Below are 20,188 nucleotides of genomic sequence, written 5' to 3' on the forward strand. Positions count from 1 at the left end.
AAAGAGGAAGCATAATTAGGAGTATGGCATCAACAGATGCATACCACTATATATAAAATAGATAAACAACAAGGATTTACTGTATAGTACAGGGAACTATTTTCAAAATCTTGTAATAAATGACAGTGGAAAAGAATCGAAAAAATATAAACATATACATATAAATGTATAACTGAATCACTCAGCTGTATACCTCAAACTAAAAAGCTTCTGCACAGCAAAGGGAACCATGAACAAAATGAAAGTACAACCGAATGAAGGGGAGAAAATATTTTTAATTACTGTATCTGGACAAGGGACTCCTATCCAAAAAGTAATTTTTTAAAAACTCAAAACTCAATAGCAAAAAAATAATCAAAGAGGATATGAATGGATATCCTTCCAAAGAAGACATGCAAATGGACAAGCAAGGAAGGACAAGCAAGCAGGCCCAGGATGGAGAAGAGAGGATGGAAGGAGCCTGAGTCCCTTGAGAATGCCAATGCACCCCAGAATTAACCATCACTAGAAAGCCTTACTTCTAGCCTCTTACTATTTGAGATAAAAAATTTTTTAAAATACACTTATAGCTGGGTTGTAAAAACATCTTGACTGACAGAACAGGTAGGAAGTTACTGAAATATTTTATGTGAGACCGCAATCTCCCCAGACCCAGCAGTTGAGAAGCAGGAGCTCCCCAGGGAGCCATAGACTTTCAGAATCAATTCTTAGAAGCTTATTCACACCATGGGTCAAGAGTCTCTTTAACAAGGGGTATCACTAACCTGTCCGGTCAACGTCCTTTTTCATGGGCAGTATAGTATAATCCGGCTGGTCATCTGAGGCCTCATATATCCACGACTTGGACTGCAGCATGGATTGGGGCTGTTTCCGGGGACTCCCCCTGCCTCCAACCCAATCTCCAGACCCATCTCGGAGCTGAACCTGCTGTAGGTACGGGATCCGGAAAATCCTGTTTTGGTCCAGGCTTAACTTCTTCAGTCTTCAATTAAGGAAAGTGAATACAGAATCACAGCAGTAATGATACCTCAGGGACATTTACCAAGCAACTTTAGGGAATGAACATGGAGTCAGTCTTAGACACTTACTCCTCCTCTGTGACCTTAAGCCAATGACACCCTCTCTGGGTCTCAATATCCCTACCTCTAAAATGGGGGTAGCATTTATTAACCTTTTGAGGTTCTTGTGAGGATTGACAAAATATGTAAATAATGTAGTGAACTTTGTGTACTACTCTGTGTACTGAACACAAAGTAGTGTTCAGTAAATGGCATTTGAACCCCAAGTAAAATTTCCAGAGATCTAAAACTTAATCATTTAAAGGCCAGCATTTCATTGCTTTAACCAAATATAGTCAGGCCTCCACAATTATGAGTTCTATGTTGGTTGAATCTCTGGATGTATAGAGGGCCATCTACAGATGGAGCTCAGAGTTTAACTTATCTGATTCTCACTTTTTTCTTTTATTCCATTTCCTCTCTTAGGGTTAGGATCCCGTTTCTGATAACATCTCATCCTAATCTCCTCTTTGCTGCTTCTAAACCAATCATGTGATCAGAAATATCTTTACCAATGCCCTGCTTTTTTGGCTCAAGCTAAAGCTCAGAGGGGAGATGACTTACCCATGCCCACACAGCTGAGATAAGTGGAGGAACTGGGATTTAAAGCCAGGCCTTTTGGCTTCCAGAGCAGTACTCAAGGTGTGAGCAAGGATGGGGGTTACAGAGGGCCCTGCAGAGAGAGGCTTTTAGCTTTACCTCTTGAGCCCGGCCAGGCTGACAAAACAGTTGGGGTTGGAGAGTTTGTTGTCATCCAGCATCAGTGTCTCCAGCGCTGGGAACCTCAGGATGTACCTCTTGGTGGTCAGCGATGTGACAGACGCCTCCCTGTGTGCACAAAGACCTGCAGTCATGATCAAGCACACGGGACAAGCTCCATCATTCCCAGGAAGAAACAGAGGATAGGGAATCAACCAAGAGGCCTAACCAGGGGATTTCTCTCATGGTCTAGTGGTTAAGACTCCAGCCTTCTGAAGCAAGGGGACATGGGTTCAATCCCTGGTCTGAAACCAAGATTTGAAACTTGGTTTCAGGATTTGAAACCAAGTCTGAAACTGTGTGGCGTAGCCCCCTCCCACCAAAAAAAAAGAAGCCTAACCACCTTGGAAATTTCTCTAGTGCCCAAGAATGGTTTCTGCAGACAGAGGTACCAGAAAGTGTAATCCCATCTCCAATGACCCCCTTCCCCAAACCCCACTCACACATCCAATCTTTCATTTGGAGAAAGGTTGCACATATCCACTGATGGACTCAGCGAGCCCAAGTTGGGGCAGGATGGAGAGGTATTAGTAATGTTCATGGAAGATACCAGGGTGGCAAAATTAGGGGAAACATTCTACAGGAAGAACACTGCACAATCTGGGGTCAGGGAAGACTCCCAAGTATGTTGTGTCACCCCAAGAACTGGTAACCACAGAAGCACTTGGAGATAGTGACCCTGGCAGAGGCCAAGTCGGGTAAGGTAAGACAGATGAAGGGCACCACTCCTGGCTGCACTGAGGCTCTCCTCTAAATGCCTTTGTAGAGTACACACATCAGTATGGAACTGAGAAGCCTTTTATTAAATTCAAATTCTGAGGATTTTCAGAAACACTTGAGAGTGGGATTTAACAGGCTGAGGTCCTGAATCACACACGTGGGGTGGGAAGTGGTGGTAATTAGGTACCACCATCAACGTGACCTCATTTGTGTCACCATGTGGATGAGGCTTAGGTAATTATTTCTAAGCACATGAGAGATAGATGACTCACACTGTGTTTTCATGCCTCCCTCCAACCCCATCCTCTCTATACACAAAAACAAACACATAGGGATACCTGGTCACACGCACACATACACAAATGTGAATCACAGGCCTACAATAAGAGGACTGGGAAGTAGCCTTTCTTCTGAGCCTACTGCATTCCTGACACTGTGTTGTTTTACATCTGTCATCTCAGAGGAGCACTGGGAAGGACAGGTGTGATCTATCTCTTTTTCAGATGAAGAAATTCGAACTTAAGAGTCACTTGCCCAGAATCTCATAGTCAGCAAGTGCTAGAGCTCCAATTCGATTCCAAACTCCAGGCCCTTTCCACTACAGCGCCCACCTCGCACATCACATCTTCAAGCCCTGTGTGAATTAAAGGGTGGGGAAGTGGAAGGGTAGCTGCTGGCTGGGTGAAAGAGAGGCTGAGAAAGGTAGACAGTGAGTTCAAGCCCAAAAGGACTGTCACCAGTTCACCTAAAGGCAGGAATATTTCAAAGGTGAATTTAAAGACAGCATACAGCCAGTTGTGCACTCATTCATTCATTCACACTCAAGAATTTTTTACACATATTTGTGGAGCCAGGTACAGGGAATACAAGGAGAAAAAGAGCACATTCTCCTCTCAAAGCTCTTATAGTCTCGTGGAGGAGACAGATGCTCAGCACACAGTGAGACCAATACTAGAGCAGAGGCAGGCACAAAACTTGATGGGAGTCACCCACTCAGGCGGGGGGAGCCCAGGGAAGGCAATGCTTAAGCTAGACCATGAAGACGGAGAGGGAGAGAACTCCTTGCTGATCCAGTGGTTAGGACTGCTGGCTTTCACTGCTGAGGGCCCGGGTTCAATCCCTAGTTGGGGAACTAAAATCCCACAAGCCATGAGGTGTGGCCAAAGGAAAAAAAGGAGAGAGAATTTGCTATTTTCTTAAGAACTGTGAGCTAAGGAGAGGAACAGGAAGACAAATCATTGTTTTGTGGCTGCAGCTGTAGTATTTTTAGGAGCTCTGGCTGGTCATGTGCCTCAACATGGGGCTCAGAGAAACACAGGCACGCACCTGTGGACAAACGGGGTGAGTCACTGAGAGGAGCAGGCCTGAGAGCTGACAGACAGAACTTCCGGGGTGCTCCACAATGCTCAGGACTGATACTCAGCATGGCCCCAGGCCTGAGTGTTAGATGCCTCGTTGTTTTTACAGTAAATTCTTCCTTTTTTGTTACTCTAATAGTGATGGATTTCTGTAGATTATAACCATGATAATTCTGACTAAAAGGAGGAAGGGGTCAGATACTGTTTCCAAAAGAGCCCTGGCAAGGTGAGGGGCAAGAGGCTTGAAATCCAAAGACCAGAGACACTCAACAGAGCATGAAGGAAGCCTTTAGCTCCTGGTATTTTTCAGGGTCACAGATCACTCTCTTCCTCTTCCTGATTCACACAGTGAATTTTTAATCTACCTGAAAGCAATTATAGGATGGTGCACAGAAGCTCTGTTGATCTATAGTTAATTGGCCAATCTTTATTTTACTCCAGTGAAATATGAAACAGCTAAGAAGTAAGACTTCAAAAAATTCCTCTTAAGCTCCATAATAAAAAAGCTAGCTCTGACCTGTCTCTTGTGAAAAGTCACACTACTTTGCCTTTTCAAAGTTCAGCTCCAATTATAACATAGAGGAGTTTCATTTTGTCTCTAAACACATGCCTTGAAATAGGGGGGCCATCAATATGTAGGTGAGGAAGACAAGATGCAAAGCTTCATAGGAAAGCATCAGGCTCTCCCGTTGAGCCCTTCCCACAGCAGTTTTGGGAGAAGAGTTCTTTGAAGTGGCAGGAGTCCGTCAGTAATGAAGAAACCGAGATTTCCAGCTGTAGTGCTATTTTTATTATAGCTTCTCTTGGCAAAGGGAAGTGATACCATTTAAAATCTGGTAGCTTTAATGGAATTGTTTAGAAGGTAAGAGTCTGCCCTGGTGGCTGGGTTCCCATTCAGGAATGGGAATTCGAGTACCATATTGGAAAAAGCATGGGAGTGGGGATCAGGAGCCCTGGGCTCTGGTTCTGCTGTCACTGCTGCTTTGCTTGTTGTGTGGTTTCTAGATTCAAGCATCTCTGGGCCTAGTTGGTTGTGAGAGGTGAGTAAGAAAAAAATTCAGGCTGATGACCATGTTTCTAGCCTGGACAACTGCACAGCAGATGAAGAGCAGTGCCCATCAATGAGGCCAGAGGAGGAGGAGATGCTGGCATGGGCATGTGTCTGATGAGTTTGATACGATAAGTAGGATACATGGGTGTATAGTTCAGATGACAAAAGTGAAGTAGAGAAATAACGTAAGACTTGGGAAGGGATGAGAACACTAAGAAAGACTAAAGATCAAGAAAAACAGTGGGTTGAGAGTGGACGATGGGGGACCAAAATTTAAGAGATTAGCAGAAAAGGGGAATCGACAGAGCATACTGAGTGTGGACATATGTGTAGGAAGAAAATGACAATAATACTTGTCTGAAGCCGCATTGCTTTCAAAGCATAAATATTTCAGTTGATACTCTGATGTAAACAGGAGTATATTTATTCTCTCTTTCTTATATGTAAAGAAATAGGAAGTACAGGGTAGTGAAGACTTGTCTTACTTCATGTAATAAGACTTTCCACTGGAAACAACTAGAACGATGAATAAAGTATATATATATATTTTTAAAAAGACCTATCATTTAGACCTACTGCATGATCCAGCAATCCCACTCCTGGGCATATATCTAGAGAGGACCATACTTTGAAAAGCTACACACACCCCAGTGTTCACTGCAGCACTATTTACAATAGCCAGGACATGGAAGCAACCTAAATGCCCATCAAAGAGGAATGGATAAAGAAGATGGGATACATATATATATACACACAATAGAGTACTGCTGCTGCTGCTGCTGCTGCTAAGTCGCATCAGTCGTGTCCGACTCTGTGTGACCCCATAGACGGCAGCCCACCAGGCTCCCAGTCCCTGGGATTCTCCAGGCAAGAGTACTGGAGTGGGTTGCCATTTCCTTCTCCAATGCATGAAAGTGAAAAGTGAAAGTGAAGTCACTCAGTCATGTCTGACTCTTCACGACCCCATAGACTGTAGCCTACCAGGCTCCTCCGTCCATGGGATTTTCCAGGCAAGAGTACTGGAGTGGGTTGCCATTGCCTTCTCCACAATAGAGTATTACTCAGCCATAAAAAAGAATGAAATAGTGCCATTTGCAGCAACATAGATGGACCTAAAGATTGTCATAATGAGTGAAGTAAGTCAGAGAAAGACAAACATTATGTGATATTGCTTATATGTGGAATCTACAAAGTGGTACAGATGAACTTATTTATGAATCAGAAATAAGAGTCACAGATGGAGAAAACAAACTTATGGTTACCAGGGAGGAAAGGAGGAGGGAGGGATAAATTGGGAGATTGGGACTGACATACACACTATTATATATAAAACAGATTAACTAATAAGGACCTACAGTACAGCACAGGGGACTCTCTACTCAATACCCTATAATGACCTATATGGGAAGAGAATCTAAGAAAGAGTAGATATATGTATATGTATAAGCGATTAACTTTTCTGTATACCTGAAATGAACACAACATAAATCAACTATTTCCAATCAATTAAAAAAAAACAAAAAACAAATAAAAAGATGTAAGAGATGCAAAGAAAGTAAAGTACTGTGCCAAAATCTAAAACTCCAGAGACAGGAATTTCCCTGGAGGTCCAGTGTTAAGATTTCACCTTGCAATGCAGGGGGTGCGGGTTTCATCTCTGGTTAGGGAGCTAAGATCTCATAGGCCTTGCAGCCAGAAAGCCAAAACAAACAACAGAAGCAATACTGTAACAAGTTCAATAAAGATTTTTTAAATGGTCCACGTTAAAAAAAAAATCTTAAAAAAAATAAAAATAAAACTCAAGAGATAGAAACCGGGCATAAAAAGCTACTTTTGCCATAAGGATATTTGCTGATGTTATTGAAAGAGAAGGTGGGGCATATAATTGGAGGTCCTCACTTGAATCTGGGATCCTAAAAAAAGGTACCCTCAGAATCAGAACTAAGCCCATTCCTCTCATCCCCAAATCACGGGAAAACTACCTTGGAGTGAACAGAGAAGGGGAAGGTGGAGGGCAAGCTGGTCTTCCTGAAAAACTCCAGCTGATATTTGTATCATTGGAGTGGTTCATAAAATAGCCAGCTAGTTTATTTAGTTTAAAATGGTTCCATACCAGGCACCTAGGCACCTGGCCAAAATAAATGGAAAGGCTCATGGTCCTGCAGACTAAATACCATGAGCCAACTCTCTCCCAAGTATAAACTATAAAATCCAGACTATATATACATACATACATACATATATATATATATATAAAAGACAATCTTCTTTAGGGCATCTGGGAACTAATAAGCTGTGAAAAGTTAGGGCACCAAGATTTGGAAGAAGGAGAAAACTTGAAGGGATTCATGTAACATTTGGGGCCACTTTTCGCCTAGGGCTCTCTGCTGACTCCAGAAGTGGCTGAGAAGCTAAGCAGAGATTCTGACAACCTTGCTAGTCCAGGAGGCCAAAAACTGGAGTCCAGAGTATGTCACAGAAAGGGAGCCCCAATCAACTGCCCCTGTTTTAAGTTAGGGCAGTGCAGGACTAAATCCAAAGAGGAAGTGTGAACTAGAAAACTGTGATCCTGGCAGGGACTGAAGACTATTCAAACAACTTCAATTTCTGTAAATGAATTAAGCTGATTTGGAGTTACTGGTGACCTATATAGCCAAAAGAACTCTAGATCTGGTGAGGAAAAAAAGTGATTTGAGTTGCCCACAGGGGGAGTCATGGTTTCTCATTCAGTTCCTGACTATCTACACTTAAAACTGCTGCTGCTGCTGCTGCTAAGTCACTTCAGTCGTGTCTGACTCTGTGCGACCCCATAGACGGCAGCCCACCAGGCCCCACTGTCCCTGGGATTCTCCAGGCAAGAACACTGGAGTGGGTTGCCATTTCCGTCTCCAATGCATGAGAGTGAAAAGTGAAAGTGAAGTCGCTCAGTCGTGTCCGACTCTTAGCAACCCCATGGACTGCAGCCTACCAGGCTCCTCTGTCCATGGGAATCAAACTTTAATAAAATGAAATATTCAGCTCCTCAGTCACACTAACCACATTTCAAGTGCTCAATACAACTAGTGGCTACCATATTGGACAATGTGGATATAGAACATTTCCAACAATATAGAGAATGCTAATGAATGCTTTCAAACATAACTAGAAAATATCTGCAAATTGGTGCTAAGTCTGGGGTATGAAAGGCACGGTGGTCCATACCAGAAAGTGGGCGAGTGTGACGATTCAAAGGAAGAATGGAAATTTAGCCTGTGAAGGGACCTGGTAAACTCACAAACCTACTTTGTGGTTATCTCCCCAGTTCTCACATCATTAGAAAAGATGCACTAAGCCACTGACAAAATAACCACACTTTTTTTACTGACTAATAACATGAGGGCTATTATAATAGGAAGGGCCAAACTGAAGCCCTAGGAATTTTGCTTCCAAGACAGTAAATCAAAGATAATTCCACATCTCTGAGGTAACTGCAGAGATTACTGCAAACACTAAAGACTGGAAAGGTAGAAGGATGATGAGTCCTGTAACATCCCTGTTTATCTTGTTTATTTGACTTGTGCAGAAGACAGGTCTCAAAGAATGACTGTAAATTACTCAATCATATGGTAATTCCAATTTCAGCCACTGTTCCCTTTGTGAACTCTTCTTACTGTAGCACATCAACACAGCCCCTAGCACTTGTGATACAGCTAAGGATCTTCCAGATGTTACTTTCTCTTTATTAATGAACAAGAACTACCAGAAGCAGTCTGCTTTCACCTGTCAGGGACAGCAGTATACCTTTGTTCTCTTCCCTGGGGGCTACATCAACTCTTTAGCTCTATCATAACCTAATCCATGGAAATCTTGATTATTTTGGTATTCCACAGAACACTATGTTGATTAGAGCTAATGGGCAGGAAATGCAAATACTTTAGATGCATCAGTATGGACTGTGCCACAGGATGGAGGTAGATCTTACAAAAATTCAAGAAACTGACACCGTGATGGATGTTCTTGATGTCCAGGTATCTGGAGCATGTTGGAATATACCTCCAATGTGAAAGACATCTTTCACTGCCTTCTACTAAGAAAAAGTTACAAAGCTTTGTTGGCGTTTTTTTTTATTTGGGCAGCCACACATAAAACATTTGTGCTGTTCTGATCCATTTACTGAGGCTGCTAGTTTTGTGTGGGAAGAGCAAGGCAAGGCTCTGCAACAGGTCCAGTTGCCATGCAAGTTGTTCTCTGGGCATTATGTCATTTACCAAGGGTATTGGGTGTTATGACTCAGCAGGTCCAACTGTGTTCTGTCTAAGGCTGTATAGATAGGGTTACCATATATCCTGGTTTTCAAGGACAGTTTGAATTTTCACCTGTTATCGCCAAATAATTAATAGTGATGCTTTTCCCTCTCAATGATGTTCCTGGTTTGGATGATAAATAGAGTGAATGGTCACTCACTCTATGAACAGAGCCTTTTTAAGGCATCAATTACAGAATCATAATTTGAACAAAGTTATGCTCTGTTCTTCATGTAACTATTTTCCTTTTGAAAGACAGCTTCTAGCTTACTCCTGCATGTTGGTAGAGACTGAACACCTGACCACGAGACACTAAGGTGACCACACTTCCTGAGCTGTGCATCATGACCTGAATGCTCAGAACTCCCTCAGCACGTGAAAATAACATTGGAGATCAGCTCAAGCAAATCTGGAAAGTTGAATGAATTAACATTGCTTAGATTTCTATGATGCCTACTCCTGCTGAACTGTTTCTTCTCCATCAACCCATAACTAATGTTCCATGACCACTGGGTGTAGGAGAACAATATGCAACTGGATTTACAAATGATTTTGCATGATATGCTGATACTAACCAAAACCAGACCGTTGCAGGATTATAACTCCATACAAAGGTGGCTCTGAAAAGACAGGGGAGGAGAAATCCTCCCAAGAGATAAAACCCAGAACAATAGATCTGACTGTTCATTTTCCTTGGTTGGTGAGACAGCCAAAAGTGCAGGTCTATGCTGATTCATGGGCAGTGGTTTAGCTGATGAGTCAAAGCTTGGAAACCATAATGTAGAACTGCTGACAGGGAGGACTGAGGGAGAATTATGTGAATGGACCTCTCAGAATGAATAGGATGAGAATTATTTGTATCTCGCATGAATTCTTGCAAAGACTATCCACTTCAGATAAGACTCTCAATGATCAGGTGAACAAGATGACCCATTCCATGAATGTCGGTTAGATACCCTGCTACTTGCAAAATGGCCTTGGCAGCAGGGAAGAAGTCTACATACTTCCCCTCCACAAAGTTCATTTGGCTACCAGTCCTATTGAACACCCAATCTGCCAATAACAGAGGCTAATGCTGAGTTGCTAACAGGCACCATTTCTAGGAGGATTAGCCAACCATCCAGTAGAAGGATGACTAGAGTGGACATTTACTTTCATAAAAGGAGCAGTGATTTTTTTTTTCTTACTGAAATATGTATGTATTTGAGACATGGATTTTCCCTGCCTAACCAGAGTGTTCTGCCAAGCATCACAATCTGTGGATTTACAGAATGTCTTATTCATTATTTAAATAGTACACATAAGATTGCTTTTAACCGTGGAACACATTTCATTGCAAAGAAGTACAATAATGGACTCAAGGACATGGAGTTTAATTTTTTGCCATGTACTCCATCACACAGAAGTAGCTGACCTAACAGAATTGTAAAACAGTCTTCTGACAACTTATTTATTCCACTAGCTAGGAGGCTACCCACTGTGAGGTTGGATGCTGACTTACAGGATGGAGTGTCACATAAACTAGCAACTAAAACTGATTCTGTTTTTCTCACATCGGATCATAAGGGCCTAGGAATGAATGAATGAAAATGAAAGCCGCTCATCTTACAATTTGTTTCTAATTCCTGCAGCTCTGAGTTCTTAAGTTAGAGCTCTGAGTTTCCTTGGGAGGAATACTTTTACAGGGAACACAAAAATAGTTTGACTTAACCGGAAGTTAAGTTTACTACTGGCCTCTTGGGTTCTTTATTCCACTAAACCAACAGGCAGGGAAAGAGGGGTTTATTATATTGGCTGGGTGACTGATACCAATTATCAGAAAAAGTATGATTGCTGCTCTACCTTGAGGGCAAAAAGGAATATCTTTGGAATCCAAAGAATTATCTGGTATTCCTCTTAAAAGCATCATGTCTATTAGTCAAAGTTGATGGAATTTCTGCAAGATGAACAGAGTTCTGGAGTGGGATGATTGTGACAGTTGCCCAACAGTGTGAATGTACTTAATGTTGCTGAATGGTACACTTAAAATGGTTAAGAAAGAAAGGCTTCTGAGAGGGAAAGAGGACAGTCTGAGGTAGCCCTTGGAATATGTACAGAAGCAACATAAGAAGAGAAAGTAATGGTCATAAGCCTGCTCTCTGGAGTCAGATGGACTTGGTTCAAATTCTGCCTCTGCGATTTGGCTTTGTAACTCTGGTTGAGTTAATTTACCTGTGCCTCAATTTCCTCATCTATAAAATGAGGGTGATGATAATAGGACACTTACCTCATAGGGTTGTGAGGATTAAACGAGTTAGTATATATTAAGAGTGTCAGAATAGTATCTGACACATAGTAAGCATTACACATGTATTACTATTATTAAGAGAGAAAGGGCCAGTACATTCTGGCCAGAAGGCACAGCCTCAGCAAATGTGCAGAATGGAAATATGCAAAGCTTATTTAGAGGGTTCATGAAGGGGAATAGTCTGGCAAGAGCAATAGCCACAACTTACGAATGAGCAATCAGAGGAAAGGACAGTGACATGCAGACACCCGTGTCACTCCCTATTGGGGAGGGGTGTGGACTCCCTAGCTGAGGCCTCCCCAACTTTTGGGGCTTTGCATCTACCGGTACCTTTACTGGGAGCTTTAGTAGGTGGCATTCTCCCGGCTTTGAACACTTACAGTCTTTCCTTATAGCCCTTTAGAACTGCTTTGGACTATTTGTTTGGATACTTGTACTCTGGGACTTACTGCTCTGCAACAGCCAAACTCGGTGGCAGAGAGGTGAGGCCATTGCCTGTGAGGAGCAGGACACGGAGGTGTGGCAGAATCCCCAGGTCACAGATGGCCTCCGCCGTCAGGCTGTTGAAGGAAAGGTCCAGGAACTATGGTGCAAAGATAGAAGACAGAGAAACAGAAGCACTCCTCGTGACAATCATGCTCCTACATGAGGTGGGAGCTGGCTACTTTTTTTTTTTAACTTTCCAGGGGGCCCATCAACCAGACTAAAACCCTCCTGACTCTCTGAATTAACATTCAAGGTCTACAAGAGTTACTTCCCAACCAATTCCAGCCTTTGCTCCCATATTGCAAGCTTTTGCTTATCTTGCGGTGCTAGCCAGTGACTCCTCCCTATTCCTTGCCCCATCCCATCCAGAGATCTTTGCTTGAGCTTTTCACTCAGGAATGCCCTCTTTCTATGCATCAAAATCCAAGCCCTAAAAGGCCAGCTCAAAAGCTCCCTCCTTCTGAAAGCTTTTTTCATTCCCAGCCAGATGGACTCTCTCCCTCCTCTGACTTTGAGTGCTTTATCTAGACTGCTTCCAGGGTATTTCTCATAGTCAGCCAGGTAACTGTGATAACGGGATATAAGGCTGAGGACTAGAGATTTTGGTGCATGGATGTGCCAAGCGAGCAGGTCCTGGTGCACAGCGGTAGGCTAGGCTATAAACTCCGAGGTGAAGTGCCTTGCCACTGTAATCTAGCACAGGCCCTGGCACAGTAGGTGCACATAAAATAAGCAGCTGAAATGAACTGGCTTATGAGGACAATGACCCAAACTGTCACCTCATCATAAAGCACATTCTAACTAGCCACCGAGATTCATGATACAGTCGACTTGGGTTAGGGGGCCAGCCAGGAAACTGAGTTTCTCTCTGCAAACACAAAGGCAATTATGATAAATGGTATCACTCCAGTCTTTGTTTTCTTTCCAGAAGAGACTCTCTGGACACCTACTTTAGCTCTTTGCTCCCTTCCCTCCCTCTCTGTAATAGGGATGAACCTTTTTTATTTTATTACCTGGTAATCACTAAAGGGATGTTGCCTATAAAATTAAATTATACGTAATGGCCCATCTCTGGGAATCCTGCCTCCCAGGTAATGAGCCGTAAGCTAAAATTCTCTGTTTAGCTCACAGGAAAACTCCTGAACAGGCCCACCTCTGAATGACTGCAGGAAGGAAGAAATTAACACTTCCCCTCAGGAGGCTGACTAATCCAGGAAATGTCTGACTTTATTCCTTCCTCTTTTAGTAGAAAAGAAGCCTGAATTCTAACTCAGGCAAGATGGCTCTTTGGGACATTAGTTCACCATCTTCTTGGTTTGCTGGCTTTCTGAATAAATTCACTATTCAGTGCCCCAACAACTTGTCTCTTGATTTACTGGCCTGTTGTGTGGCGAGCAGTACTTGGTAGCACATCCACCCACACACACCACTGACCCTTACTGAATGGGGCCAGTTTCAGCATCTTACACAGCTGGTGCAGGGGGGCAAGGTCTCTAGTCTACCGCTTCAGTAAAACACAGTCAATCACACATAAACACAACTGACTCTAGGTCACTGTCGGAGGAGGGCTGGGTTTGGTTTGATTCCACTGCAGCAATTAACTGATACCCCCCGTAGACCTGGCTTTAAGTCCTGACTAACTGTGATATTGGACAAATTACTTAAACTGAGCTTCCTTATGTATAAAGTAGAAATAATAATGGATTTTTATGAGAAATTGTGTAGGTAAAGCCTTTAGCATAGAGCCTGGAACACAGTAAATGCTTAATGATGCCTGTCATGGTCATCACCATCCCTTCATTCAAGGCCTGTATACTGAAGGCTTACTGTGAACCAGTCCATGCCCTGTGTGAGCTCACAGCCTAGTCAGGCAGCTAGATACATAATGTGTGTCTGTTAAGTAGCAATGCTACCAGCATAGATGTTTGACCTCTACTAGGGGCTTCAGATGGGCTTCACACAGCAGGTAACACTTAAGCTGTCCTCAGAGACCAGCTGGTATTCATCAAATTGTTGAATCATCAAAAAAGCAAGAGAGTTAAAGAAAAACATCTACTTCTGCTTTATTGACTACGTCAAAGCCTTTGACTGTGTGGATCATGATAAACTGTGGAAAATTCTGAAAGAGATGGGAATACCAGACCACCTGACCTGCCTCCTGAAAAATCTGTATGCAGATCAAGAAGCAACAGTTAGAACTGGACATGGAACAATGGACTGGTTCCAAATCAGGAAAGGAGTACATCAAAGCTGTATATTGTCACTCTGCTTATTTAACTTATATGCAGAGTACATCATGCAAGTTGCCAGGCTGGCTGAAGCACAAGCTGGAATCAAGACTGCTGGGAGAAATATCAATAACCTCAGATATGCAGATGACACCACCCTTATGGCAGAAAGCGAAGAAGAACTCAAGAGCCTCTTGATGAAAGTGAAAGAGGAGAGTTAAAAAGTTGGCTTAAAGCTCAACATTCAAAAAACTAAGGTCATGGCATCCAGCCCCATCACTAATAGCAAATAGATGGGAACACAATGGAAACAGTGACAGACTTTGGTTTTTTGGGCTCCAAAATCACTGCAGATGGTGACCGCAGCCATGACATTAAAAGATGCTTGCTCCTTGGAAGAAAAGTTATGACCAACCTAGACAGCGTATTAAAAAGCAGAGACATTACTTTGCCAACAAAGGTCTGTCTAGTCAAAGCTATGGTTCTTCCAGTAGTCATGTATCGATGTGAGACTTGGACTAAAAAGAAAGTTGAGTGCCAAAGAACTGATGCTTTTGAACTGTGGTGTTGGAGAAGACTCTTGAGAATCCCTTGAACTGAAAGGAGATCAAACCAGTCAATCCTAAGGGAAATCAGTCCTGAATATTCATTGGAAGGACTGATGTTGAAGCTGAAACTCCAATACTTTGTGAAGTATTGACTGTATTAACCTGATGCAAAGAACTGACTCACTGGAAAAGACCCTGATGCTGGGAAAGATTGAAGGTAGGAGGAGAAGGGGACAACAGAGGATGAGATGGTGGCATGGCATCACCAACTCGATGGACATGAGTTTGAGCAAGCTCCAGGAGTTGGTGATGGACAGGTAGGCCTGGGATGCTGCAGTCCACAGGGTTGCAAAGAGTCAGACACAACTGAGCGACTGAACTGAATCCTCTTCTTCCAAGGCTCTCTACAGTCTCTTCTGTTTCCTCTTGGGCTCATCTATCACCATATTCTACTGTGTCTCACTGCATTCCAACCATACTGAGCTGTTCCATCAGTGTTCTAGCTCAGAAATTGGCAAACGAAGGCCTGTAAGCCATATCCAGCCTGCTGTCTGTTTCGTATGGCCTGTGAGCTAAGAATGCTTTGTATGTTTTTAAATGGTTGGGGGAAAAAAACACAATGATATAACATTGTATGAGAATTAAATAAAATTCAAATTTCAGCATCAGAAAGTTTTATGAGAACATAGCCCTGCCCATTTGCTTACATATTGTCTACAGCTGCTTTCCTTCTACAACAGCAGAGTGGACTAGTTATGACAGTTATGACTAGTTACAAGCCTAGGAGCTGCAGAGCCTAAAACAGTCACTGTCTGGCCTCTTACAGAAAAAGTTTGCCGACCCTTGCTCTGGCTGTTTTGCTATTTAATGTTGGGTCCAAATCTGCTTTCTACGGAAGTAAGGACAGTTCAAAGAAATGAATAGTCTTAGAACTTGCACGGCAAAGAAGTTCACAGCTGGCGCAGAATTTACAGAGGGGGAGACATAAGTTCCACCGAGAGGGTAAGTTATTTGGCCAAGGAGGTTAGGGGAAAGCAGGGGTGGACCAAGACTACAAACAAGGTGTCCTGACTTTGAAGGCAGTTCTCCAGCTGACTCTTTTTCAGACTTGTGATCAGAGAATAAAATCATGACAAAGCTGTTTTTCTAAACTGACTCCTGAAGAGTTCTACTCTGGGTGACAGCCTTTCTGGCAAACAAGGAGAGAAGATTCCTAACTTGGATGTTGCATCTGCTGAGTCACATCAAGTTTCATTACACATTATTCACTGCTATTGGCTGCAAATTCAGGATATCTGATAGGTTTATCCTTTTTCTTAGAGAGCCCTCGCAAACCATAGAGAGAGGGGGAATAAATGACTGACCAGGAGATTTCCTCTTCTCATTTACATTCTGAATCTTGACTTTGTTCTCTTATATAAACAAATTCCCTTGGATAGGATTGGTCTGCTGGATAAATAATATTCATCAGTTGCAATCACACTATGAGGCAGGGCCTCCAAAAAGTCAATTAATGATCAACCAGTAAGTCAGCTGTAGGGTCAGTGCCTGTAGTCACGTCCCCTCCCTGTGGGCCCACAGGCACTTGAAGTAGGAGGTTGAAATGGTTGGGGTAAGGAAGGTAGGAGTCTCTGAACAATGTACAACATACAGGAGCTCAATAACTACTTTTTAAAAAGCAAAATAACAAATTAATGGAAACCTGTAAGAAGCTCCCAGGCCTGTAGGTAAAGAAGTGGCCCCCTATATCTCTAGAGCTTCTGGAACCTGTTTCCCTCTGTTTATAATAAACTCTGGTATAACATGTTTTTTAGCCTAGCACAAAGCTGCATGAGTTGTTGTAAATTTTCTCTCTTTCTCTCCTTTCAAGGACTTTCAAGAACTTCACTTCCTGGATAAGTATGAGAACCACTCCTGTCAGAAATCATAGTAAAGCACTGTGAGCCTCAATATGACTGGAAACCATGGAGAAAAGGTACCATTACATTCAGTTTAGCATGCTTTAAAAATACAAGGACGTATAATCCACTTCAGGAAGATCACCATCCCAAGTGGTTAAAACACCTTAAAACTTTGGCATGTAACTCTTAAAAGTGCACTCTTGTGGAAGGTTTCTCTCTGGTCAGACCGGGTTAAATGAGGTTTTTATGAAGAATGGCTGTCTCTTGATGTTTGTACATTAAATAATTTAAGTTACCAGTTCTTTGAGGCAAACCCCAAGGATCATGACATGCAGACATTTTGGTGAGGTGTGACTCTGAAGCTTTTCTAGAAGGCCAACATGTAAGGAAGAGCCCGTTACTTAGTGAGTGAGCCTGGCCAGATGCCTGCCCCACACCTCAATCCAGCTCTGCTGTTCTCTACTCTCTGTGCACGCAGATTCTCAGGTGGTGACAAAAGCTTTGCTTTTTTGTGAAACAAAATTACCCTAAAGTTTTCATAGATGCTGATAGGTGATTAACTTGAAGTATGAGAACATGTATAGAAGATGCATGACTATGGGAAATATAGGAGAAAGATTTCCAAGAAGAGCGCAATTTTTAAAAATATTTTCAAATACAAAACAGCTGTGGATATACAGATGTCAAGAGTCTGCTATAGAACTTAGAGAGGCTCCGTTTTATTCATACTCATCCCTGAGTCTATGGCCCATAACCTTATCCAAGCTCATTGGAACCAATCTGGCTGATTCATACCAGGGTGGGTCTCAGGAATAAGTTCACAACACCTCCCATTCAGCTGGGCTAGTCTGCTGTGCCTAGCACTTAACCCCCATGCCTCAACCCCCACTGGATCCAGATGTCCCCTCAAATTCTTTGTCCTAAAATACTCTATTTAAACTCACTCTCCTGTATGGCAAAACCAATACAATATTGTAATTAGCCTCCAATTAAATAAATTTATATTAAAAAAAATAAACTCACTCTCCTACACAGACTACTTTGGCATTTATTTTCCAAGACCATGTACCATGGCCATGGGTATAGTGTATTCTCATCCAACTGCCATCACCTCCACCAACCCACTCCTTTATCATCACCACCAACTCCACCACCCTCCCCAGAGGACTACCTGAAGCAAGGTAGCTATAAAGGCCCAGAGAGCTCCTTCCCAAAAATTATGACCAGTAGACTCCTTACACCCATTCCTTACAGGGAAACAGGTGGGCACCAAAAACTCCCTACCTCCAACTTACTTCCAAGGACTTAAAGTCTCCGTATTTCACATAGACTGTTTTGATGCCGTTAAATGCGAGCTCCAGTTCCTTTAAGACTGGAAACGTGTGAAATGCCTCTAAAGAGGGAGGAGAAAGAGGGAAACTGTAACTTGTAAAAGACATAAGAGAAAGATAAAATGGTGGTCATTTACTGGGTTCCCACTGGGTTAGGCCCAGCATTGTGTAAAGTGCTTTACTTACATGGACTCTTAATCTCTAACAACTCTGAAAAAGAGTGATTACTACTTCCATTCCACTGCTGAAGAACCCAAGGCTCAACCAGGCTAAGTGATTTGCTAGAAATAGAATTGCTGAATGGAAAGATCAAGAACTGAATCTAACTCCAAAGCCCATTTTAAAAAATGATCCTTATTATTTCTGATTATAAAAGTAAACATTTCCACCAAAGTTTTTTAGAAAAATAAGAAAAATCAAAGTTCCTTTTAATCTCAATACCTAGAGATAACTATTCCAAGTTTCACATATAGTACTCTAGAGTTTTTATGTGTATACTGAAATACACACACACACACACACACACACTTCTTTCTACAAAAAGGGACTCATACTACACACACTGTCCTGTGACTTGCTTTTTTTTCCCCCTTAACAATATGATTTAAAGATGTTCTAAGTCAAAACATACAGATCTGCATAATGTTTGAATTATGTTCTACAGTATAGACATACCCTATTCTATTTAACCATACCCCTAGGGATAGTGGCTAGATTATCTGAATAAAAGCTTAAGAACACTTCCCCTTCTGCTTGAGAACTGGACCTTGAGTTAACTTTCTAGCCCTCTTCCATTGGTAACCTGAAAAAAAATGGTACAGTCACTGTGTTATTAAGCAAAACTGCAGTGGTAAAAATGACCCCAGGTTGGTAAGTCACATCTGGACTAGGAGAAACTAAGAATGAACTATACCTGTCTGAAGGGGGCGCCATAACTTTGGGCTTCTCTGGGTGTGGGCACTCCTGTGATTGGCCATGTCCTTTTCAGGAACTCTGGGGCCCTTGTCTATGGAGTGTAACAACAGCTATTTCCTCCTGTGGTGAATAAGGCTTCTAAGCCAGAGTGCTGGCATCAACCCATTGAGAGTGGCCAAAGAGCGGCTCACGGATGGCTACCTCAACAGCTACATGAACTGCTCAGGAACTGGCAAGAGGATTCCACTGAACATGAAGTGCTGAGGCTGTGCTGCTGGCATACGTGGGGAATTACCCAGAGCCTTCTAAGTGAACCTGGTGTCAAGTGTGGCCTATGTTGGTTTTGTGAGTTGGAATGTTCTAGAGAGTCAAATAGAAACATGTGCTTTCAGGGTATTTCCAATGAACATCCTTGTTCAAGTGTGTTTCTATAGAATAAATTTTGGGGAGTGGAACTACTAGACTATGTTAAGAGACATTGCCAAACTACCTTCCAAAGATATTGCACCAATTTATTTCACTTGAATACGAGAGTACCCATTTCCCTACCAGTGCTGGCAAGTCATCAGTCCTTCTCATTTCTGTCAATATTTGATAGGCATAAAATAGTTCTTATGAGGTTGAGCATCTTTCCATATGCCTGCTGGCCTTTGTTTTCAAACTCAGGCTCCTGAGATACCACACTGTTTCCTCAAGGACAGGGACTTTGTCACACACTTCTTTAAAAACACCCTTCAAACTCCATGCATTCAAAACTGAATTCATCCTATTTCTCCCTAAACCTGCCTTTCTTATACTGCTGTCTGTCTCAGTAAATCCCCTTGGTTCTTCTCTTTCTTTACATGCCCCTTAGTTACCACGTCTGGTTTATTTCCACCTCCTCTCTCACTCTGTCTCTCTCAATCCCCTCTACCCTTGTGGCCACAGCCCCAGGTGAGGCCTCACCTCCCCTTTCCTGGAAAAATGCAACCATCTCCCAGGTTTCCTGGCTCCCATCTTACAATCCATGCTCCTCACAGCCACTACTGAGTCTCGATTTCAAAGCCTTCCAAGGTTCTCTTTCGCCTGCAGATTTAAGCCCATGTCACTCAGTGCCCCTGATAATATGGGGCCCCTTGCCCACCTTCCTAGTCTCCATTCTCCTCTGCCTATATCTCTTGCACACATACAAAGCTTCTTCAGGGTCCCTGGTCAGGCACTGCTGCCCCCCATCTGTTGTTCTGTTGGCCTGAAATGCCTTCTCACCTTCTAATTTCTGAGTCA

General features: G+C 42.6%; 1 protein-coding gene across 6 annotated transcripts in view; it reads right to left on the reverse strand.

The window, feature by feature from the left end:
• Positions 1-20,188, reverse strand: part of XRRA1 (X-ray radiation resistance associated 1) — a 68,156-nt gene that overhangs the window by 25,393 nt on the left and 22,575 nt on the right. For 3 of the 6 annotated variants that reach the window (XM_061380847.1, XM_061380846.1, XM_061380850.1), the window contains 4 exons: positions 17,975-18,072; positions 11,966-12,099; positions 1,758-1,886; positions 765-982 (listed from right to left, as the gene is read on the reverse strand). In XM_061380847.1, coding sequence (XP_061236831.1) covers positions 765-982; positions 1,758-1,886; positions 11,966-12,099; positions 17,975-18,072 — 579 coding nt within the window. Of the gene's footprint in view, positions 1-764; positions 983-1,757; positions 1,903-11,965; positions 12,100-17,974; positions 18,073-20,188 lie in introns of those variants that run through there. The other 3 variants (XM_061380848.1, XM_061380851.1, XM_061380852.1) reach the window with 3 other exon arrangements.

Source organism: Bos javanicus, chromosome 15, assembly GCF_032452875.1.
Source record: "Bos javanicus breed banteng chromosome 15, ARS-OSU_banteng_1.0, whole genome shotgun sequence".
Classification (NCBI taxonomy): domain Eukaryota; kingdom Metazoa; phylum Chordata; class Mammalia; order Artiodactyla; family Bovidae; genus Bos; species Bos javanicus.